General features: G+C 41.4%; 1 protein-coding gene across 2 annotated transcripts in view; it reads left to right on the top strand.

The window, feature by feature from the left end:
- Positions 1-25,545, top strand: part of LOC124555072 (sorting nexin lst-4) — a 103,613-nt gene that overhangs the window by 65,270 nt on the left and 12,798 nt on the right. For both annotated transcript variants that reach the window (XM_047128859.1, XM_047128858.1), the window contains exons 8-9: positions 1,274-1,508; positions 15,889-16,064. In XM_047128859.1, the coding sequence (XP_046984815.1) occupies positions 1,274-1,508; positions 15,889-16,064 (411 nt within the window). The remainder of the gene's footprint in view (positions 1-1,273; positions 1,509-15,888; positions 16,065-25,545) is intronic.

The raw sequence follows: 25,545 nt of genomic DNA, 5'->3' as shown, positions 1-25,545 counted from the left end.
TTATGAAATACAATCTACAGATACTCATGGATATGTTTTTCAATTTAAAAACTGGTTTTTAAATCTTCCTTATATGATTTAGTAGAAAACTTTTTGTTTCCATCTCTCTTCCATGAATACTACTGTCTTTTTTGGTTCTTAAAGTGTTTGCAGTGTTAAATCGGGTAAATCATATTCCGTGCAAATTTCTACCATATGGTTTCCTCTTTCATTCCTTTCCAGCAGTTCATAGCTTCTTACAATTTTTCATTTTCTTCCATTTCCCAATATCGAATTCCAGTTCCTCCTCATAATTTATTTTTGTCTCATTTTATGTACTGAATAATTTCATTTAGCTCATCATACATATCTACCATCTCTTCCACATCATAAACTTTTCCATTATTTCCTATTCTGCAGACCTAGTAGGCATATATACTATTTCTACTGTGGTGGGTTGTGGCTTTGTGACTTTTTGATTATAATAATCCATTCACTGCCCTGTTCATAGTAGTTTGCTTGCATTCATGTTTTCTTATTCATTATTAGACCTACATCTGCATTACTCTTATTTGATTTTGTGTTGCTAACACTGTATTCACTTGATTTTATCTTTTATTCTTTCTGCGTATGCAGTTCACTAATCCCCACTGCATCAAACTTCAATCAATTTCTTTCCAAGTTCTGTAACCTCCCTTCATGGTTAAGGATTCTGACTTCCCATGCTCTGAGCCATACATCTGAAAATTACTTTTTTTTTTGTCATGACATCCTCCTGAGTAGTTCCTGTAGATCCTAATGAAAGATTTTACCCAGGAGAGTACCATCATTAAACTACACAGTTCAGCTACATGTCGTCATAAACCATAACAATAGTTGTTTCTTTTTGCTTGCAGCTGTGCTGCACAATCAACAGGACAGAGCCATGTTAAATAATATTAAGAGGCCAGATCAAATATACATACAGACCTTTTCTACTGAAGAGCCTGTTACCCTTCTTCATTGACCATATTTAATGTAGCCTCTCCACAGTTTCCTTCCAGTATGTTTGCACTTAAGGTTCAGCTAGCTGTCTGTCCAGCTGAGGCACACAAGCCATCTTTCCACATCAAGGTATGTGGTTTCTCCCTCTATACCCACCCCCATCCCTACCCCTAGGTACTGTGAACCAAGTAGAGCAAAAAGAAATGTGTGTTCTACTGAAATTTGAAATTGGTTGTGCTCTAAACTAATAACCTTACTTCAAATGCCTTATCTGGTCAGTTATATTTTGGTAAATTTTAATTTTCCATAGGAAGATATGAAGAACAGTTTATTGAGCACAGGAGAGTCCAGTTACAAAACTTTGTAAACTGTATATGCAGGCATCCAGTCCTCTCACAGTGTGAAGTGTGGCAACATTTTATTACCTGCACTGACGAGAAAAGATGGAAAACAGGAAAAAGGAAAGCAGAGAAAGATGAACTAGTAGGTGCAAATTACTTTATGGCATTGCAAGCACCAGAGCGAAATCTTGACATTCCATGGCTGTAAGTATATACTAAAAATTTATCCATATGTAATGTGTGTATTGTTATAGGATACAGACTTTATCAGAATTTGAAGTACTTTGTACAGATTGTAGTTGTTACATAAGATAGTTTGTGTAATTTTGATTTGTGTGATTATTTAGTACAGATGACCACCATCTCTGACCTGTGATTCTGATTAGAGTACTGTGAGGAAATAAACATTTTATGTTTGTGGACGTGTTTGACATCATTTGTAGACATCCATCTATTGGAAGTGCGTTGTCAGTTTACATACCAGCTTTCAACTATCTTGTCATGTAGGAATGCATGTGTGCCACCTTTACATTATGAGGGATTTTAAACTAAATCAAGTTATTCAGCATGAACTTAAACTGACTGACTATTGTAACTCCTTTGTTTGTGTATCTATTTTCCTAGTCATCACAAATTGACTCCAGTATGCTAAAACCATCACACTGTGAAATGATCATTTTATCTGAATTTGGCTATGTTAGTGCATAAGGCAACCTTTCATTCAACCATTTAAATCCCTGGGTATCATATGTGACTGAAGCTAATAGAAGAGCAATGTCAATAGCTTCCATGTTACAGTATATTATAAATAGGTGCAGCAAGCACACAGAGGAACACGACTAAGAGACCCTCACCATTTATTCCAAAGAAAAACTATTTTGAACATTCTGATGCCACTAATCCAAGATAATGATCTCCATAGAAAGAACATTGTCAATGAGTGGCATGTTTGAATTTGACGTGGTATATATGTCCTGGGAAAAATATGGGAATTTCTTTATCCAGGAAAAAGCCTGGAATTTTTTACTACTGCAGAGTAATACTGCAGCAATAAAACACAAACAAGAGAATAACACCAAAATAAAACTTCAGTTGCAAAGAAAGCATGAGATATCAACAAAACACAGTGCACACAGAAGCAGATTGTTGACTGCAAAATGTGTCAAAGGCTTCAGGACAAAACCTATGCAATACAGTGTGACAGCAAACTGCTTTCGATGAGTGTGATGTCACACTGTTACTCTTTACATTTCTAACAGGTAGTGGGGAAAATATTGGGAATGATGGTTTGAGAAGGATTACTTTCAAAGTAAATTTCTTTTTATGCAAGATGAATTTTGTTATGTGTGAGAATGTGTGTGAAGTTTCTTAAATCGCAGAGCATTTGATTCTCATTCTAAACTTACCTCTTTGAGGGCCAGCCACTTAGAAAAATTTTGTGCCCAGAAGACCAGCCATTTAAGCCATTACTTAAAATTTGACTGCCACATTTGTGTTTGATACATCTGAAAAGGTAACACACACTAAAAAAGACTAAGCTTCAAGATTGGTTTTTCATATTATTTTAGTTCTTTCTTAGGCTACAGCTTATGCAATAACGATAGCAAAAAGTGTAATTGAATGAGCGAAGGGGAAAAGGATAATATTCCAAAGAAAGGGAAATTAAACTGAGATAGCTGTTTTGTAGCCAACTCTATCTGCTATCTAGCGAATGGAGAATGGGGAATATTCCAATAGAACTTAAATGATGTGAGATTGAAAACTTGATTGAGTGAAAGAGAGAGATAATATTCCAGGAATGTTGTTCTTTCTCCACTCAAAGGTGCATAATAATTTTAGATGCTTATGCTTAGAAATGGTGAAAGATTGAGTCGACAGTGAGGGGTTGATTTCTTGATAGCTTCTGTAACAATGCAAGTTGGAGCTGCTTGTTGCATGGGTGTGTTTGTATTCAGTAGGTAGTAGATATTTCTCAGCAAGTGAAGTGTTCTTTTGTGTTCTGTGAAAAATGTCCGTTAGATGAGGGTGTGACTGAGCCTGGAAGGAAGTGAGGTACAGTGAACAAAGATAAACATTCAAAAGACAATGGAGAAACTAGCCTGATAAAGAAGTGAAGAATTTGTCACAAGCAAGGGTTATTTGGTGGAGGCTAAAAGAACTGGATCAGATTGTGAATGTCATAAGAAGTGCATGGCTGGTTTCACTGCTGCAGAGAAACAGTGTGATTAAAACTTTGTACAGTGGACACCAAAAAATTACCCACACATCTATTAGGATTGATAGAAAGTGACAATGTTGCTACACATTGACCAACCACAGAAAATTCCAAACAAAACACATCATTCTTCAAATACTCTGCCATGTCAGATGGAACTTCCAGGTTACTGCCTGTTGAGTAGTTACTCTAAGCTGCAAGTCTGATTTCATACCCTGCAGCTGATTTATTGCAGATAACTTGTAGCTGTCTCCCTTGCGGATCCGGGGATTAGAATAGGCCCGAGGTATTCCTGCCCGTTGTAAGAAGCGACTAAAAGGAGTCTCTCACTTTTTGGTCCTGTGAGTTCAGGTCCCATTCTGTGGTTTGACTTTCCACTTTTAAAATTCTACAGAAGTGCTGGCTATATGGGGAAGGACGCTTTACCTGGTACACGAGTGCCCTTAGATTCGATCTCCTGCATCTCCACCTCTTGGGCGAGGACACTTTCTGGGGTATGTCTTCTTCTTCTTCTTCCATTGTCTCCTGTCCTCTTTCATTCCCATGACAATATTGGATTTCTCTGTACCTAATATCCAGCATGGTAGCCAGTCTGTTGTGGTGGGACCATCATGTACCCATTTGGTCGTAGCCCCCTGATAACACAGGGATCGCACTGCTGATGCCTGAGCTGTAAACTCCCCATGTATACCAAGGAGTAGATGCCTGTCTTCCTGGGGCATCAGGACTTCTGGCAAATGCCATCGAGCCAGTTGGCCTTTGCTCTGGGTTGGGTGGCGCCCGTGTGGAGAGCCCCTAATCGGAGTGGATGGCATCAGGGCAGATGACCCGCAGTGAAGCGGACTGAGTCATCTCTCGCTGGTGGCTGTACGGCACCAGCAGTCTCTAAGAAGGGCAAGATAGAATACAATGCCTACAGGTATGACCCTAAATAGTTTCCCTCCCTCGCTACACCATGGGAGGAATGTAGAGCTACAGAACGGAGAGAGCCATATTCGCCTTGGTTTTTAGTCTGCAGCAGAACTGATGGCGACTTTTTTTCTACCGCTGAAGCCTCAATTTTTCATTGAACACCTTGAGGATAAGTTTGGAGAAGTGACAGCGCTGTCCAAGATGCAAAACGGCGCAGCCTTGATTCGGACAGCATTCCCAGCCCAATCCCGAGTATAACTCGCCTGTGACAAGCTGGGTGAAATTCTTGTTTCCATCACTCCTCATAAAAGCCTCAACATGGTCCAGGGGATTATTTTTCATCATGACCACCTCTTGCAGTTTGACGTCGAGCTCCACACCAATTTAGAACGGCGGGGGTGTTCATTTCATCTGGTGCGTTTACAGAGGACCCAAAGACAACAAGGTTGCTACGGTGCCTTCATCGTGGCCTTTGAGGGTGATTAATTGCCTGTAAAGGTCAAGGTGATGGTTTACTGCTGTGGTGTTAAACCATACGTCCCTCCTCCTATGCAGTGTTTTAAGTGCTGGAAGTTGGGCCACATGTCTTTCCGCTGCACTTCCAGCGCCACATGTCAAGACTGCGGATGTCCACTGCACCTAGATACTTAATGTGCGCCACCTCCCACTTGCATTAGTTGTGGAGAGCACCACTCCCCCTTCTGGCCAGACTCCCCAGTACTCCAAAAGGAGCAGAAAATTACGGAGTACAATACCCTGGACAGGTTGGCTTACACACAGGCTAAACATAAATTCGAAAGATTACATCCCATTCAGTTAACGTCGACATACGCTGCAGCTACATCACCATCACCATCACCATCGCCGTCCCAAGTGCTAATGGTTCCTCACTCTGTGACATGAACAGTGGGCCCTTGAGGCCACCAGAATAATCCACCCCTTTGGTGGTAGGGGGCAAATCTTCCTCCTCCCCCCGCCCCCCAAACGCAGGGGACATCTGTTCCCTCCCCCCTGCCGGAGAAGCAACAGCCTCCTTTGGCTCCTCTCGTGCGGAAGGGGTCCCTTGGGGCCCCCTCTTCCAAGGTATCCACTATTGCCATGGTGGACACTCGCCTGTGGCTCAACGAGGCATAACCTGCCTCCTTACCCATTTCATGCCTTCCCAGCCTCACAATAATGTCATCCTCCAGTGGAATTGCAGTGGTTTTTTCCACCGCCTGGCTGAGCTACGGCAGCACTTAATCTTTAACCTGCTTTCTGCATTGCCCTCAAGGAAACCTGGTTCCTGGGATTGCAGACCCCTGCCCTCTGTGGATATAAGGGATATTATAGGAACTGTAGCAACTATAGTAGTGTGTCCTTTCAAACCCCTCTGGAAGCTGTGGCTGTTAGGATAAGGACGACTCAAGAAATAACTGTCTGCAACGTATATCTTCCTCCAGATGGTGCAGTACCCCTGAACGCATTGGCTGCTGCACAGATTGATCAACTCCCTAAACCATTCCTATTTTTGGGAGGTTTTAATGCCCATAATCCCTTGTGGAGTGGCACCATACTTACTGGCAGAGGCAGAGATGTCAAAACTTTACTGTCTCAGTTCGACCTCTGCCTCTTAAATACTGGGGCCACCACACATTTCAGTGTGGCTCGTGGTAGTTACTCAGCCATTGATTTATCTGTTTGCAGCCCAGAACTTCTCCCATCTATCCACTGGAGAGGACATGATGACCTGTGTGGTAGTGACCACTTCCCCATCTTCCTGTCACTGCCCTGGCATCAGGCCCACGGGCGCCTGCCCAGATAGTCTTTAAACAAGGCAGACTGGGAAACTTTCACCTCTGCTGTCACCATTGAATCCCGCCCCCTCCCCTCCCCTCCCCTGTGGTAACATCGATGTGGTGGTTGAGCAGGTAACTACAACGATCATTTCTGTGGTCAAAAACACAATCCCTCATTCTTCAGGGTGTGCCCCCCACCCTCCCCAGTCCGTTGGTGGTCGCCAGAAGTTGCTGAGGCAATTAAGGAGCGTTGGCAAGCTCTACAGTGGCATAAGCGGCACCCTTCCCTGGAGCACCTCATAGCCTTTAAACGGCTCTGTGCCCGCATTAGCCAGATGTTAACATAAATGGCTTGTTATCTACTGACACAAACGTGATTGCCGAGCACTATGCTCGGGCCTCTACATCGGAGAATTACCACCAAGTCTTTCGCACTCTCAAGCAGCGGATGGAAGAGAAAGTCCTCTCATTAACCAAACGCCACACTGAACCCTATAACGCTCCATTTACTGAGTGGGACCACCTCAGTGCACTTGCACATTGCCCCGACACAGCTCCTGGGCCCAATCGGATACACAGTCAGATGATTAAACATATCTCGTTTGACTAAAAGTGCCATCTCCTCATGATCTTCATCCGGATCTGGTGCAATGGTGTCTTTCCATCACACTGGCGGAAAGAATCATCATACCAGTGCTGAAACCCGGCCAAAACCCACTTCATGTGGATAGCTATCGGCCCATGAGCCTCACCAACATTCTTTGTAAGCTGCTGGAACGTATGGTGTGTCGATGGTTGGGTTGGGTCCTGGAGTCACATGGCCTACTGGCTCCGTGCCAGGGCGGCTTCCGCCTAGGTCGCTCTAACACTAATAATTTTGTGTCCCTTCGAGTCTGCCATCAGAACAGCCTTTTCCAGATGCCAACACCTTGTTGCCATCTTTTTTGATTTACGAAAAGCATATGATGCCATCTGGCAACATCATATCCTTGGCACATTATAAGAGTGGGGTATCTGAGGCCCACTCCCTATTTTTATCCAGAATTTCCCGTCGCTTCGTACTTTCCGTGTCCAAGTTGGTGCCTCCCATAATCCCCCCCCCCCCCCCCTTCCCCATACCCAGAAGAATGGGGTCCCGCAGGGCTCTGTATTGAGTCTTTCTCTCTTTGTAGTAGCCACAGTCTAGCAGCAGTTGTAGGGCCGTCTGTCTCACCCTCTCTGTATGCAGACAACTTCTGCATTTCGTACTGCTCCACCAGTACTGTTGTTTCTGAGCGGTGCGTACAGGGAGCCATACACAAGGCGCAGTCATGGCCTCTAGCCCATGGCTTTCAGTTTCCGGACGCAAAATCGTGTGTTACACACTTCTGTCGGTGTCGTACCGTTCATCTGGAACCAGAACTTTACTGACGATCCCCTCACTGTAGTGGAGACGTATAGATTTTTAGGACTGGTTTTTGGTGCCCTATTGTCTTGACTTCCTCACCTTCGTCAGCTTAAGTGGAAATGCTGGTAGCATCTCAATGCCCTCCGCTGCCTGAGCAACACCAGCTGGGGTGCAGATATCTGTATGATGCTGCAGTTATACAGAGTCCTTGTTCAATCCCTTCTTGACTTTGGGAGTTTGGTTTATGGTTTGACTCTGTCTTCAGCATTGCGTTTATTTGACCCAGTGCGCCACTGTGGCAGTGAACTAGCGACGGGAGCTTTTAGGACGAGTCCGGTGATCAGTGTCTTTGCAGAGGCTGGTGTTCCTCCATTGCAGGTCAGGCGTGCACAACTGCTCGCCAGTTATGTTGCACACATTCGTAGTTCTCCTGCACATCTGAATTACCGTCTCCTTTTCCCACCCACGGTGGTTAATCTCCCGCATTGGCCGCCCAGGTCAGGGCTTAAAATTGCAGTTCGTGTCAGATCCCTTCTATCTGAACTGTAGTCCGTGCCTTTACCACCTATGCTCGAGGTCCAATCGCGTTTACCTTCATGGTGTACACCTAGGCCGCAGCTTCACCTGGAACTTTCACATGGACCAAAGGACTTGGTTCACACCGCAGCTCTCTGCTCTCACTTCATCTCGATTCTTGATATGTACGGAGGCCATGAAGTGATTTACACTGACGGCTTGATGGCTGATGGTCACGTCGGCTTCACATATGTCCGTGGAGGACATATTAAACAGCATTCCTTGCCCGATAGCTGCAGTGTTTCCACTGCAGAATTGGTGGCTAAATCTCGTGCCCTTGAGCAGATCCTTTCATGACCTGGGGAGTCGTTTCTTCTGTGCACGGACTCCTTGATCAGCCTAAAAGTTATCAACCAGTGCTATTCTCATCATCCTCTGGTAGCGACCATCCAGGAGTCCATCTATGCCCTGGAATGATCCGGTCATTCAGTGGTGTTTGTTTGGACCCCAGGACGCGTCGGAATCCAAGGCAATGAACTTGCTGACAGGCTGGCCAAACAGGCTACATGGAAACTCCTTATGGAGATAGCAAATAATTCAGTAATTAAGGTTCTATTCTAACATCTGTAATTGATGTAGATGACAGAATTATGTTGAATAATGTGTATTCAAGAAAGGATATCTCAAACAGAGAGTGGTCCTACAATATTCAGTTACAGCCAGGAAAACTCTTATATATGCAGTGAAGTTGATGGCACTAAGAGAATAGTAGAAAAATCCCCAAACTAGTCATTCATAAAGTATATGCAAAAAATAAGTCTATTTCATGACAAAATACACGAAATATTCACCAGCTCAAAACAGTTCAGAGTTAAACATAATGATTTAAAAATTAACACACGTGATACAAAGTATAGTAACTCATACTCTTTCTGGTGTGTACTGTAATACAAGCAAAACAAGTTAGTCCTACTCTGGAACACACAGACCTCTCGAAATATAAAGTCCCTTCAGAAGTTAAAGTATGGTAGCAGCCATTCACCACTTGGAATCAATCGCCCACTCCATCAAAAACTACATGGTACCACAGGTAGGTATGCCTTCTTCCAGAACTTGACATAGTTTCCAGAATTGCTCCCTTGAGCTCTTCACCCAAAGAGTCTCCACATGACTCTCACAGTGTTCTGCTACTGTCTGCTTCTCTATTTGCTGAAGGCCATCCCCATCGAAAATACATTCTTCTTACATGCTGCAGACATAATTTGACTCCCGTGACCATTTCCTGGACTAAACTATTATATTAAAATGTTATTTAAATAAAGAAATATTATATATTCAGTCACACTCGGATCGTTCACAATAATTATCAATAAAGGATTCTTCATAAATGAATAAGCTAGTGTTATTGTCAGTTTGTGCTCATGTTAAATGGCTACAAATTTTCGTTAAATATTATTTAAACATTTACTTATGCCTTCTTGACAGTAGCGTCTTTTGGCTCTTTTAAATTGTAGCATCCACTAACACGTGCAACTGACTGCTTTTAAATTGGCACAATTTTTTAATAGCACTTGCAATCAACATTAATTAAAGTTACTGGCAAAATAGTAAACTGTTCACTAAATAACTACACAAGTATGACAAAATGTGAAGTATTCATGCTGTAATCATTTGCTGTATTGTGGAGAATATAATGCCCTGACAAACATTTGCGTAGTGAAAAAGATATATGATAGGTTGTAAATCAATAAATAAAATAGATATGTAGCTTTCAGGGATGATAGCTATAGTGCAATACTATTATCGAGATATTGTATGTTGAAATTGCATGTGGCGTTTAAAAGTTGCTAATTCAGAGGTTCGTTGTGAAAATGTTTATTCGCTGTGAAATATTGAGTTTTGCTTTCTAAAAATTTTGAAATAAGGGTTGTTGCATTGAGTGCGCCTCATTTTTGTGAGATCGTAAATGTATTCAGATTTGTGTTAATATTTGATTGTAAATTATTATAGACGCTCAGAGTTGTAAGACACCATCTTTCAGCTTGTCTCAAAGTCTGTAATTGCTGGTCATTCCACATTCTGCTGAGCGAGTGATAACTGTCGAGCTACCCTCTTTTGGGATTTTCCCCCATTCGGCTACACTGCTCATCTTTGTCCCAGGCTGTCCTGGAGTGACCGCTGGGACCCACCCTGAACCCTGGACCCACTAGTGTTCAGCCATAGACGTAAAATACATTGTACAAGGTAGCAGTTTGGGGTGGCTGATAAGCGTACCGAAATGAGTATAATGTTACACATGAAAGGATTCACTTGGGTTGAAGGTTGTTGTAAGGCCTATGTTAGATTGTATGCTGTCTCAAAGAAAGTGGTACAACATTTAAACAAACTTTCAGAGTAATCAGTCACCTTTTGACGTCAGAGGAAAGGATTTAAACTATGGAAATACTCTTAAAACAGTGACCATAGCTAAAATTAACGAACATACCTCCTCATTTGCCAGACATGAGTTGCACTACACTTCCAGTCCTGCAACATATTTGGAGTCCAGTTTAACAGTCTGAAAAATACACGAACTTTTGATTGAAAATCATCCTGAGTTCAAAGGAGTAGTTAAATATGAGTTTTAAATAAAACGTTTAAAGAGAACTAAGACTACAAGTTTGGCTGACTACAAGTTGATGTTTTCTTGACCTGCAAAGCTTTCAGTGACAAAATAAAATCTTCATGCATTAATGAGATAGCAAAGAGAGTGGCTGTTGCTGTGATGATTGTCCACAGAAGAAGCACCAAGAAGTTTTACCAGAAGATGCAAAAAAATCACTGAAATCTGCAAGGCTGGAAATGTCATGGCCATTTGTTTTGATTTTGTGCGGAGTCTACTTCTGCCATTCCTGCCAGTTCAGGAAATATTCTAATTTTTATATTGTAATTTCTGTCAAAAGAGTAGTGCTTTCTGTAACTTATTTAAATTAAATGAATAAATATGTATACAGATTCTAATAAAATTTGTATCCAGGGTCTTGCGAACCAAACAGTGTACAGTGGTTTGGAAAGTACTGATACTCAGTTTTTTGCATTTGAAGTTCCTCCTCAGATTATTGTGCTGCAAAACACGTTGACTGGAAACTTCAGATACTAAAATAAACATTTCTTTTGTGAGAGGAAAATAAGCAGCACTGTATATATTGTCAACTAAAAGAGTTATTTTCTTTTTCCGGTGCATACTTTTTTCCTCACAAAACATTTGGATATTATTTAAAGAAAGCAGTTTGCTAATGGCCAACATATTAGGCTTTAGATGCGCAAAAATGTTTATATGCTTCTAAAGATGGTTCTGAGTGATAAATCTCTGCCTTGAAGGTTGTTTGCAAACATACTATTTACATAGACAAGCAGGCAAATTTAGATATTTTGGATTCTGCAGCTAATGTCCAGTTTTAAATAATTTAGAGGCTTCTTGAGTTGCTTTAATGAGAAATGTATGCTGAACATCACATTTTGCAGATGAGTAGTGAAAAACAAACACTATAACATAATTTGATAGATAAAAAATGTACTTACCATTTGGTGGCAGAACACGTCCATAAAATAAGGTTCTAATTAGGCAAGCTTTTGGAGCCAGTGGCTCCTTGTTGAGGCAAAAGGGTTGAAGGGGAATGGAGAGGTCTAGGAAAAGGGGTAGATTACAGCGAAGTCGCCCAGAACTGCGGGTCGGGGAGGCTTACTTCATGGCATGAAAAGGAAAGACTGATTGTTGTGGACTGCACTGGATGAGATTTGAAAACCAAATAGCTTGCCTAATTATAACCTTATTTTATGTGTGTGTTCTGCCACTGCTTGGTGAGTAGGTTTTTTTTATCCATCCAATTATGTTATATTGTGAAAAACAAACACTGGCCTATTGAAATGAATTGGCAGAAGCAGGACACTGCTTTCACTTTGTATGACAAAATTCAGATCAAAAATTGATGTAAAAGTGTAATTGTCGGTCAGTTGAAATTTAACACATCTACATTTATCGGGGGGGGGGGGGGGTGGTATTTTATTTGCAGAGAAGACTGACTGTAACTTTGCCTTCATCATAATTTTATATTTGTGTTGGTGATGACCAAACACAGTTGTATTCATAATTGTCTCAGCTCCAGAGGCAAACAGTACTCTGTTCAGCAAGTCCCAAGGGTAACTCAGCACCTGGGCCAGATGCATTCATCCTAGGTGGACAGATTACACATTAACACCACAGGAGGGGGGGGGGGGAGAGGGGGTGTGTGTGTGTGTGTGTGTGTGTGTGTGTGTGTGTGTGTGTTTTGTTTTTTGTGAGTGATTGTTCGCAAAAGAAACACCAAGAAGTTGTACCAAAAAAAAAAATTACTGAAATCTGCAAGACTAGAACTGATGTCATGGCCATTGATTTTGTGCAGCATCTACCTCTGCCATTCATGCCAGTTCAGGAAAGAATTGATCATCAGTGGTCTAGATTTTAGGATCCAGAAAGCCCCTTTGTTGCAGCAACAGTTCAGGGGAGAACATACTGCCTTTGACAAATTGCAAACCGTAACGTGCTTGACGTCAAAGTTCAGATTTTACTGTGGAGTGGTCAATAACTTTCTTGGATGCATCAGTGGGAGTACTTGCTCCAGAATATATTTGACAACATTTGCCCTGGAGAATGCGGAAACTGTTTCCATGAGTACTGTCTTGTTCATTACATTATCCAGTTGACTTCCTGTGCTGGCCAAATGCTGCATCTAGACTTTCCCATGCTTCAGTTATCAGCTATACAGACATTTCTATTGTCATCTACCCTCCTTCCATTAGGTCATCTAAGTCTTTTTTTTCTCTCAGAATCTACCAGAGAATGTCCTCAGTCCATCTACCATCTGTTAGTCTGGCTACCCATTCTCCTTATAACTTTTTCATTTTCATTATTTATGATTGCACCTTCCACTCAAATTTGTTACCTGATCAACATATTTTCCTATACCCCTAGTAGTTACCAACATGCATCTCTTATTGTTCAATGAGCAACTCTATTTTTGAATGGCTTTTGCATTAGAAAGTACTTTGAGCGATAACTGGTATTACACACAATATGTAAACTTTCCTTTGCAGGCATACCTTAAAATCTGTTCTTAACACCTTATTTAGGTTAGCAGAATCACTCGAAGCCATTTTTATCTTTCTGTTTATCTTGTGCTGTTCATCTGGTCATGGTCTTCAGGTGTAAGAGAATTTTTAGAGATTTTGTTAAAACTGTGCCAGAAGCTTTCTCAGCCTCTGTGAATGCCAGACAATGCTCTCTTCTCAAATTTCGTTCATGACTTGCAAATAGTTGAATAAGTTGTACCCACTTCTGAAGCAAGCTTGTTCCTTTGCTGTATTAAAACCCAGCTGGTAATCATTTTAGTGAATGTCTTGTACACTATGAAACAGACTTACTGACAACTGTTTTTCCTGTGTGTAACTTTTGTAACAAACAGAGCTGTAAAATATCTAGGATAATTTGTTCATACTGATTTAAGATAGATCAACCACATAAATTAGTTGAAGGAAAAGTAGGTGCGAGACTAGTATTATTAAGCAGAAAGAAAAGGAAACTTACAAAACAGTTGTTTGACTGTCAATATTGCTTGTCGGTTTTGAATGTTTACCAAATAGGATTAATTGAGATAACAGAAGATTTGACGAACGCCATGACAAAGTTTACTATTGAATTGTATGTGTGCACTCCAAGAAGTCCAGGAATATATTACTTCCTCCCACGTACAGTATACCTTGTCAAATGACCACAGTGATGAAATCTCAGAAATTAGTGGTCATGTGGAGACTTGCTGACAGCTATTGCCCTCATGCACTATTTTTTTAACAAACAGGAAAAAAATGATTATGGTACGTGAAGTACCGCTCACTGCTTCTGGAGTTTAGGTTAGATGTTGACATCAGTTTTCGTGGATAAGTGAGCTTTAATGTGTGTGTTTTCAGCGTCCTCAGACACTTCACTTTCCGCAGGTATATCACCATTGTGTAAAAATGACTGCCACTTCTCTTCTGTATGTAGCATTTGCTACCATTCTTAACTTCAAAATGAAAACATTATCTAAGCACTCACATTTATTCAGTTCATCTGTACCTTTATTATGTGGAAAGCGTATCCCAGTAGATTGTTATTTGTTGTTTTGAAATTTAGGTTCTAACTTCAGTTTTGTGGGAAATAAAACAAATATATCTGTGCACCATTTATAGGTCCACTATAGGTGAATAGTTGCCTTTCCCTTATTTTATGTATGTATTTTAGTTGTTAGGATCACAAGAATTTAAAAACAAATACACTATGTCATCAAAAGTATCCGGACACCTCCAAAAAACATATGTTTTTCATATTAGGTGCATTGTGCTGCCACCTACTGCAGGGTACTCCATATCAGCAACCTCAGTAGTCACTAGACATCCTGAGAGCAGAATGGGGTGCTCGACAGAACTCCCGGACTTCGAACGTGCTCAGGTGAGAGTGTATCACTTGTCATATGTCTGTATGTGAGATTTCCACACTCCTAAACATCCCTAGGTCCACTGTTTCCAATGTGATAGTGAAGTGGAAATGTGAAGGGACACATACAGCACAAAAGTGTACAGGCTGACCTCGTCGGTTGACTGACAGATAACAGTTGAACAGGGTCATAATGTGTAATAGGCAGACATCTATCCATCACACAGGAATTCAAAACTGCATTACGATCCAATGCGAGTACTATGACAGTTAGGCGGGAGGTGAGAACACTTGGATTTCATGGCTGGCTGCTCATAAGCCACACATCATGCCGGTAAATACCAAACAACACCTCACTTGGTGTAAGGAGCGTAAACATTGGATGATTGAACAGTGGAAAAATGTTGTGTGGAGTGACAAATGATGGTACACAATGTGGCGATCCGATGGCAGGGTGCGGGTATGGCGAATGCCTGTTGAACGTCATCTGCCAGCGTGTGCAGTGCCAACAGTAAAATTCGGAGGTGGTGGTGTTTTGTTGTGGTAGTGTTTTTCATGGAGGGGGCTTGCACCCCTTGTTTTGCATTGCACTATCAAATCACAGGCCTACATTGATGTTTTAAGCACCTTCTTGCTTTCCACTGTTGAGGAGCAATTTGGGGATGGTGATTGAGTCTTTCAACATGATCAAGGACCTGTTCATAATGCAAGGCCTGTGGCAGAGTGGTTGCACGACCATAACATCTCTATAATGGACTGGCCTGCACAGAGTCCTGATCTGAATCCTATAGAACACCTGTGGGATGTTTTGGAATGCCAACTTTGTGCCAGGCCTCACCGACTGACATCTGTACCTCTCCTTAGTGCAGCAGTGAAGAATGGGTTACCATTCCCCAAGAAACTTTCCACCACCTGACTGAACGTGTGCTTGCGAGAGTGGGAGCTGTCATCAAGGCTAAGGGTGGGCTAACACCATATTGAATTCCAGCATTACTGATGGAGGGCACCATGAACTGGGAAATTATTTTCAGCCAGGTGTCCGGGTACTTGTGATCACATAGTGTATATGTGTAGAAGATATTTACACCTGAAAAATCTCCTCAGCTGTAAAAATAAATAAATTAAAAAAATTGTTGTGTATTCATGTAGTTGTTGTTGCAGCTCCAATGCTTAGCTGTACCTGTACATTTCTCTTGGTGTAGTTGTCACGAATGTCTTTTGTAGCTGTCTCCTCATGGTTGATACTGTTCCAGTTTGATAAATTATTGTGTTCAAAATTCAAATTACAGGGAACAAGAAATGGAAAGTTTCGCAAAGTTTATTCATGGCATGGATGTTGCTGTGAAAAACTTAATGAACACTGCAACAGACCAGACAAAGAAGCATCAGGGTCCATACAAACGTGAATATCAGAGAGTTGGGCAGGCATTTCTTATGCTGGCAAATGCTTTTGACATGGATACAGGTAGGTGCGTGCATTTTGTTTTGTAGATTAAAACATTTCTTCTTGCAGTTTTCATCCACTTTTACACAAGTGTAAAACTGCTGTGTGGTTTTGTCAGTTAATTACCCTTTTAGTGTATCTAATACTTTGTCCTAATAGAACAGAGTAAATGCAGCACTGAGATGTTGCCCTTTGATATACCTAAGAAAAATTTTACTCCACTTTATCAGAATTAAAAATACTTGAAGGGAGTTTGTGCTGTCCATTTGAAAACAGCTTGCAAGTTCTCATTCAAGAGTGAGTTTGTTTCAAGAGTACAAACAAGCACTCTGAATCACCAATGATCTGATATGCGAGAGGTTTGAAGCTGTTAAAATTAAGATAATTCATCTAGTTAGGTTTAGTATATTGATGATGAAAGATGAGATGATTATGTATGTTGCGAAACCTTGCGTTCTGGCAATTCCAGGTGACAGGTGGGTACTTGGCTGTTTCCTAAGTATGAAAAATTTTCTAAAGGTTGTCTGTTATGCTAGCACATGGCTCTTTTAGGCTTTTGTGCTGTCAGAAAGAAAGCAAACTTCTGATTATAATTCAGATTTAAAATGCTGAAGGAGGGGATATAAAAATGTTAGTGGTGGATAGTGGCTCTTTCAGCTGTTGTAAACAGAGTAGTATGGATCACACTGGCAGGGCTGAAGCAGAGACATAGGATTACATGTCATAAAATATTGATCTTAAGTGAGAGACTGTAAAAGCCCTGTGATTGCATCCACCATTAATAAGCTTATGATGTACTTCACATTACATCAGTTCTTGTACAGGATGTTCAAAAAGTCTCTCCGCAGTGCCGTATTATTGTTAGCCGCGCATGCTGTATGATTGTTTGCCTGCCTGGGTTACTTCCCTTCAAGTACTCTCTCTCAACATTCCACTGTTTCGTTTATCTCAGCCAGCATTAGTAGTATCGTTAGTGTGTGTCGTTGCGTGTTGATGTGAACGTTTAAGTTTAGTTCCTTTGTTCGTTGGTTTCGTTTTTGTCACTGTTAAAATGCTAATCATTGAATGTATGTTTGTAGTTGAATGAGTGTTCAAAGCTGGCGGTAAATAAACAATTTCAGTTCGTCAAACATTTAATTCAGTTTCCCTGGAGACAGCACTTCGCAATACTGTGCGAGATTTGATTAACAGGTTTCGAAGTAATGGTTCAGTGACAGATGCACCAAGAAGTGGTTGTCCTAGCGTTTTGTTTGAGGATCAACTGCTTGATATTTCCAATAAAATATCCATGAGCCTGAACAAGTCAGTAAGAGAACTCTCCTAGGAAATCGATGTTAGTGTCGAAACGGCCCACACAACTGTAAGGAAAAAATTAGAACTTTTCCCGTACGAAGTGACAGTCCTGCAAGAACTGAAAAATACTGATCATGGCAAGAGACTGCATTATTGTCAATGGTTCAAAAAGTTCGTTCAACAAAATGGAAGGGATATTCTTAATGAAACGTTTTTCACGGATTGGGCATGGTTTCATTTCTCTGGGTACATGAACTAGCAAAATTCTCATATGTGGAGTACTGCAAATCCCTTGTGTGTCCATGAGGAACCACTTCATTCTGTAAAATAGGGGTTTGGATTGCAATTTCTAGATGTCAGATTGTGGGTCCCATATTTTTCAACGAAACAATAAACGCATGATGATACTGCAGTGATATTCGGTACCCATTCATAGGAGAACTTGTGTTAAGTGAAATACGGAATGGTTATTTTCAACAAGATGGTGCAACTGCGCATACAGCTCGTGTTTCAAATGTCACTGCTTGCTGATGGTTTTGGTGATCGCATAATTTCACAGGGACTTTGGTCTCCACGATCGCCTGACCTAACACCTTCTGACTACTTCTTCTGGGGTGCAGCAAAAGCAACTGTCTATAAAAACTGTCCAAAGTCCATCAATGAATTGAAAAATGCAATATTCACTTTCACTGCTTCTGTTACAGAAGAAATGTTACAGCTTGTGTTTGGAAACATGATTAGACGAGTTGAATTGTGTACTCAACAACAGGGGGGACAGTTTCAACAATTAATGTGAAAATTTGTAAGTAAAAATGAGTATTCAATAAATTAATAACTTGTATTTCACTGAGTTCCATTTCGATATATTCACTGCGGCATATGGCACGCACAGCTAACAATCGTGCGGCACTGCGGAGAGACTTTTCGAACACCCCTTATAGAAAATAAATAACCATAAAGAAATTATCTGATAGTGAACTAAGCTCAGTTGGTAAAATAGGTTTTTTTTGGATAGGGGAGGTATAAGTTTATCTGTTGATAGTTTCAGGGATTTGCCTTACATGAGAGTTTGGCAAGGCACTCTTGCCAGCTGTTGAATACTCTTGAGTGTATCATGCTGCAAGCTGTTAATCTTTTAACACCAAAGAGTTCTGTCACTTGGATTCAGAGACCATCCCAGGTTTTCTTGTTCGTGGTTTGAAGTGCTTAAGGTGCAACCCCTAATTGTAGGGTAAAAGTACATTTTGCTCTTTTTAACAGTTCAGAATGCTTAAACCAGAGGCTCCACCAAAGAGACACCAGGATGCTCACATCTCTTTTGTGAGTACTTGTTTGGCACAATGGGACGAGTACTTACGTGGTGGTAGCCCCTTGACCATGCAGGGATCACACGGTGGATGCCTGACCTGGAAACTTCTCATACAAGCCAAGGAGTATGTGCCTGTCACAGCTGGTGTGTGGGGTCTGTGGATAACAGTTAACTGGCTGTGGCTGTGGTGCAGACTCTGGGGTAGGATAAACCTGTGATGGGACTGGAATATGAGGTGATGGGGTGGGTGGATTGGGCAGGTCTTGCAGCTGTGTCTTTCACAGGGGTATGATCCGTGTGGCAGGGGATTGGGGTGGGAGTGGCATAGGGATGTTGTGGATGTTGTGGAGGTTGGGAGGCCACAGAACACCATTCTGGGAGGGATTGGAAGTATCTTGGGTAGGATGCCCCACTTTTCAGGGCATGATGGTAGGCAATCAAAGCCCCTACAAAGGACACAGGTCAGTCGTTGCTGTCCGGGGTGGTACTGGGTGACAAGTGAGGCTCTTCTTTATGGTTGGTTCTTGGAAAGGATGTGAGGATTATCTGTGTGTGAGGATATGGCATGGGAAATCTGTTTGTGAATTAGGTCTGGAGAGTATTGCCTATCTGCAAAGGCCTTTGTGAGGCCTTCAGCATACTGGGCAAGGGAGTTATCACCACTGCAGATGCGTCTACCACAGGTGGCCAGGCAGTATGGGAGGGATTTTTTGGTGTGGAAGGAGTGGCAGTTGTCAAAGTGCAGGTATTGTTGGTGATCGGTGGTTTGATGTGGACAGAGGTGTGGATAGAGCAATCTGAGAAGAGAAGACAGGGAGGTGGCATGATGGATGGACAAGAGCAGGGTGAAGTGGGTGGGAGAGAAGGTATTGAAGTTGTGGAGGAATGAGGATAAGGTGTCCTGGCCTTGAGTCCTGCTTATAAAGATGTCGTCAATAAACCTGAAGCAGACCAAAGGTTTGGGGTTTTGGGAAGCTAGGAATGTTTCCTGTAGTTGGCCCATGAAGCAGTTGGCATAGAAGGGTGCCATGTGTGTGCCCATAACTGTGCCATGAATTTGTTTGTATACCTTCCTGTCAAAGGTGAAGTAGTTATGGGTTAGGATGTAGTGGGTTAGGTGTAAAAGGAATTAAGTGGTGGGTCTGGAATCTGTAAGACATTGGTAGAGGTAGTGTTCAGTCACACCAAGGCCATGGGCATAAGGATGTTGGTGTATAGGGAGGTTGCATCAACAGTAATGAGTAGGATCTGGGAGGTAAGGGTGTGGGGGGGGGGGGGGGGTGGCAGAGAGCCGGTGCAGGAAATGGTTAGTATCTTTAATGTAGGAGGCTATGTTTTGGACAATTGGGTGGACATGTTGATAAAAAAGGGTCAAGATTCTTTTGGTGGGTGCACTGCACTTAGCCACAATGGGACACCCAGGATAGTTAGGTTTGTGGATTTTGTCATGAATGCAGAAGGTGGGTGTGGGGGCTGTCGTTTGGGCGAGTGGGGAGATCTCGCATGCAATCAGATATATCTCGGACACAAATCTACCCCTGCCCCCAACACAATTTCTTTCATTCCTTCCACACACACAAATGTTATTCAACTCCCACTACAACCACCTGACATCTTTACTCGCCACTTCCAGTGCCAACTTCTTTTCCCAGTGCTATCCCTTCCCCCACTGCCCTCCACAATGGACCCCAGCTCTGTTTATCTGCACTAGTTCAGAAAAGTTTCCCTATCCCTAGCCAAAAGCGTGTCCTATATCCTGCACACATGTGCATGTTTCTCCTACAGCTAGGGGAAGGAAGTGCATTCCGAAAGCTAGCCAAGCTCTGTGCCTCTTGTTAGTGTGCCTATTGATGATGCAGTGCTTCTGCCTCTTGGTGTGTCATCACTTTTATTCCTAAATAATTCGTAAACATCTTGTTCAAAATACATAAGTTAATAATTCTTTTTATTAAAATCATGTTGCATATTAAGCACAGTTGAAGGAATTAGAACAGATGAAAGGGGTGTTATACGATACTGAACAAACAGTGGTATGTGAACGGACCAGAAATCTTCCTGCTTTAAAATGTGCACAACTCAACATCTCTGCTATATGGTGAACAGCAACTTTCCTTTTCATAATATTGTAAAAGTTAAAAAAAATTTTACTCACCAAAATAAATTTTGAGCTCACAAAAGAAAGTTCAGAGTCAGTATTAATACCTGTGCCAAGCTGGAGCATCAACTAACAACTGGTTCAAAAATAATACAGAGCTGTAAGTTCTAGCTGACAGGTGACTCCACTGTGTGGGCAAGTTAGCTTCAAATTTTACTTTGATCTTATTTTTTTCCCTCCATTTCATACTTATAGAGATTTTTTAGATTACAAACATGCAAATCCTAATTATAAAACATGATTTAAATGAGCATAGTTGCATACCCACGACATTAGCTTTTCGGACAGTGGCATACACACCTTGTTGTCAAGAAGGAAGTCTGCGACCAAGTTCAAGCTGAAGACAACTGTTCAAAGTGTTCTAACAATCAAGAATTTGATTCACAAGTTTGATAGAACAGGTAGTGTTCATGATGACAGTGTTAGCAATATCTGTTGTCCAAAAAGGGTGAAACCTCACGAAAACATCGAAGACTCACATTGCGTTTCAAACCAGGCCCAGGAAATCAATCAAACAAGCTGCACTACAGGTAGGAATCAACTGGGTGACACTGCAACAAATTGCTGTTGAAGACCTGCATCTCTTTCCATACAAAATTCAAACGCACCAGCCATTAAGCCCCAGGGCCATGGAACAGAAGTTACATTTCACCAACACAGTTCACAGAACTGACGAACGATGTGGATATGATTTGGTTTAGTAACAAAACCAACTTTTAGTTGGATGGGTTCGTCAATACGCAAATTTGGAGCATCTGGGAGAATATTTTAATTTAAGAACTCACTCACTCACTTACTCACTCTCTATCTTTTTAATCATGTGTTCTACAGTCTACATATTTTTGTGCATTGTGTGGCTAAGTTTTAGTTGTAGGGCTCAGCTTATTATTTATTGGACATGCACAATTATAACAGCAAGTAGTACTGTCAGAATCACAACATTTCTGTTAATGCAAAATGTGTTTCATACTGAAGTTCATGTGGCTGTGGCATAGACATTAACATATTCAATGAATACTCGTGAAGTTTAGGTATGGACAATTGCCACTGTCCGAAAAGCTAATGTTGTGGGTATGCAACTATGCTCATTTAAATCATGTTTTATAATTAGGATTTGCATGTTTGTAATCTAAAAAATCTCTCTATAAGTATGAAATGGAGGGGGGAAAAAAAAATCAAAGTAAAATTTGAAGCTAACTTGCCCCCACAGTGGAGTCACCTGTCAGCTAGAACTTACAGCTTTGTATCATTTTTGAACCAGTTGTTAGTTGATGCTCCAGCTTGGCACAGGTTTTAATACTGACTCTGAACTTTCTTTTGTGAGCTCAGAATTTATTCTGGTGAGAAATTTTTTTTAACTTTTACAATATTATGAAAAGGAAAGTTGCTGTTCACCATATAGTGAAGATGTTGAATTGTGCATACGCACACGCAAATGCAAACGCAACTCTCTCACATGACTGCAGCCTCTGACAGCTGAAGCCACACTTTTAACTTATAATATTTTATAACTTGATGTTTAACAAATGCCTGTTGCTCTTCACGTTCGTATAATCTTAATTGCAGATATCTGATGATGGCAGTAACCAAAGCAGTATCATGGTTGCCACAAATTCTGAAAATCAGCGAATTTCAAATGTGTCGCGAAAATCGGGGGAATATGAAAAATCCCTGAAGAAAAACCTCGTTTTTGTCTTGGTAGATGAAATGGTTTGTTTACTGAGATGTCGTGCATCTTTGCTGGCTGGGCACAGCTGAATACGTGCTTTCCTTCCATACTCCCTCATTCTTACTGCGTCTCCCCTTCCTACCATTCCCCTCAGTTTGAAGTCAGTGGTGCCACCACCTCGTCCCACTGGCCAAGCAGCTGCCAACGAGAGACGGGGAGTTGTGAGGAGGGGTTTGTTTGGATCTGATTCTCAGTGACTGTTGATGCAGCGGCCAGATACATGAGTTGTGCCTGGCTGATTATGTGAAAGTGTGTGTACTCTCATTTTCTGACAAGGGCTATGGTGAAAAATTTAGTTGTGAAAGCGTGATTGTCTTTTCTACGTGCCTGTCTGCAACTGAGTGATAATCTTCATGGTGAGTTGCTAATTACTACCTATCCTCATTAGTATTGATTCTGATTATTTGCACAAATTATCTGTTGCTTGGATTTATCGCTGTGGTCTCATTTCATCAACTTGGTGCCCGACACGTGAATATCTGGTCCCTTGAGTGGACTTTCAGGATGGGCCAAAACCACAGGCCATTTCTGCGAGTATATATAATGAATCGGGCTTGCCGATCTGTAGCTTAATGCACAGGCGCTGACTGTTGGATCTAGTTTAACTGATCTGCCCGCAGACTGAGTCTGTGTGTGATGAATGCAGCAGATTTTTGTCATGGACCCAGGACTGCAGTGCTCTGTGGCAGGCCAGAGGCCATGGGGGATGGATTTCAGGAATTGCAACTGGCTCCCCGCAAGTACATTGTATAGTGCCGTGTTTTGTAGACATTTTATTTATTCTAGTACATTTTGACACTTTGGAAGTCATCCATATATCGGAAACTATGGACGATACGAAGAAGAAAATTGTGGCAGTTTGTACGCTGTGAACTTGTACATTTCTCAAAAAAAAAAAAAAAAAAAAAAAAAAACACAATACCTGTAAAATTAAATGACCATGTGGCAATGTTTGCCGGGAGGCCCCAACCAGGTAAGTTTGGCCACCAGGTTGCAAGTCTTCATTCAGGTGATACCACATTGGCCAACTTGTATGTCGGTTATCATGAAATGGTGATGAGGACAACACAATGCCCAGTCCACGAGAGGAGAAAATCTCCAACCCAGCCGGAAATCAAACCCAGATCTACTGCATGGTAGGCAAACGCGTTACCACTAAACTAAGCAGTTGGTCGCACAATATCACTAAAATAACAGACATAACGCAGCACGTAATAATTGACAGTAATGAACATAGTAGAACCAACCTTTTGTTGGCAGTTACCTATAGTGTTGGTCTACACAACTCTTCAGTTCTTTTCTCTGATGTTATTTCTGAAATCGATGAAGGTGTTTTAAAGCTGTCTTGAGACTCCAAGGAAATGTATGTTTTTGTCACCAAATGTGTTTCGTTTTGTTGTGATAAAACATGATCAGTGGTCTTAAAGAAACACAGATACGATTTAGCTTGCTTTCTCCATCTAAATACCGTTCATTGCAAAAGATGTTGATGTTAGTACTTAAGATTTGTGCTCACAGATTTAGAAATACTGAAGTGCTGCTTGTGTCTGTGTATGTGTGGATGGATGTGTGTGTGTGTGTGTGTGTGTGTGTGTGTGTGTGTGTGTGTGTGTGTGTGTGTGTGTGTGTGTGTGTGTGTGTGTGTGCGTGCGCGCGCGCGAGTGTATACCTGTCCTTTTTAATCCCCTAAGGTAAGTCTTTCCGCTCCCGGGATTGGAATGACTCCTTACCCTCTCCCTTAAAACCCACATCCTTTCGTCTTTCCCTCTTCTTCCCTCTTTCCTGATGAGGCAACAGTTTGTTGTGAAAGCTTGAATTTTGTGTGTGTGTTTGTGTGTCTGTCGACCTGCCAGCACTTTCATTTGGTAAGTCACATCATCTTTGTTTTTATATATATATGAGCCAAAAATATTCCTTTATAATGGGAAGAGTTACCTCAAAATATAATACGATATGACATAAGCAAATGAAAACAAGCAAAGTAGACTAATTTTCGTGTCGAATGATCACTCTCTTCAGATACCTTTTGAATAGTAAAAATGGCTGATTGTATTTCAACAAGATAATGAATGTGGGCTTTCCATGACAGGTTACTATCTATCTGAACACCTAGAAATTCGAACTGTTCAGTTCTACTAATCATATGCCCATTATGTGAAATTAAAATTTCAGGTTTTGTTGAATTGTGTGTTAGAAACTGTAAAAACTGAGATTTAGTGTTACTTTATTTTCTACAAGCCATGACCTTAGGTCATGAACTGCACTATTTGAAACCGAGCCAACATTGCACACAACATCGTTTACTACCAAGCGAGTAGTGTCATCAGCAAACAGAAATATTTTAGAGTTACTCGTAATACTGGAGGGCATATCATTTGTAAGGAGTGTTCAAAAAGTCTCTCTGCAGTGCCGTATGATTGTTAGCCATGCGTGCTGTATGATTGTTCACCTGCCTGGGTTACTTCCCTTCAAGTGCACTCTCCCAACATTCCACTGTTTCGTTTATCTCAGCCAGCATGAGTAGTATTGTTGGTGTGTGTCGTTATGTGTTGACATGAACATTTAAGTTTAGTTCCCTTGTTCGTTTGTTTCTTTTTTATCACTGTCAAAATGCTAACCGTTGAACGTGTGTTTTTAGTTGAATAAGTGTTAAAAGCTGGCGGTAAATACATAGTTTTGGTTCATCAAACATTTAATTCTCTTTTCCCGGAGACAACACTCCCACATCGCGATACTGTGCGAGATTTGATTAACAAATTTCGAAGTACGTGCTTAGTGACAGATGCACCGAGAAGTGGTCATCCTTGGATTTTGTCTGAGGATAGACTACTTGATATTTCCGATAAAATGTCCACGAGTCTGAACAAATCAGTAAGAAAACTCGCCTAGGAAATCGATGTTAGTGTCGGAACGGCCCACACAGCTCTAAGGAAAAAATTAGAACTTTTCTCATACAAAGTGACAGTCGTGCAAGAACTGAAAAATATTGATCATGGCAAGAGACTGCATGATCTCA

The sequence above is a fragment of the Schistocerca americana genome, chromosome X (assembly GCF_021461395.2).
Source record: "Schistocerca americana isolate TAMUIC-IGC-003095 chromosome X, iqSchAmer2.1, whole genome shotgun sequence".
Lineage (NCBI taxonomy): Eukaryota > Metazoa > Arthropoda > Insecta > Orthoptera > Acrididae > Schistocerca > Schistocerca americana.
Note: the sequence above shows the minus strand (reverse complement) of the source record. Positions and strands in the feature narration are given on the sequence as shown.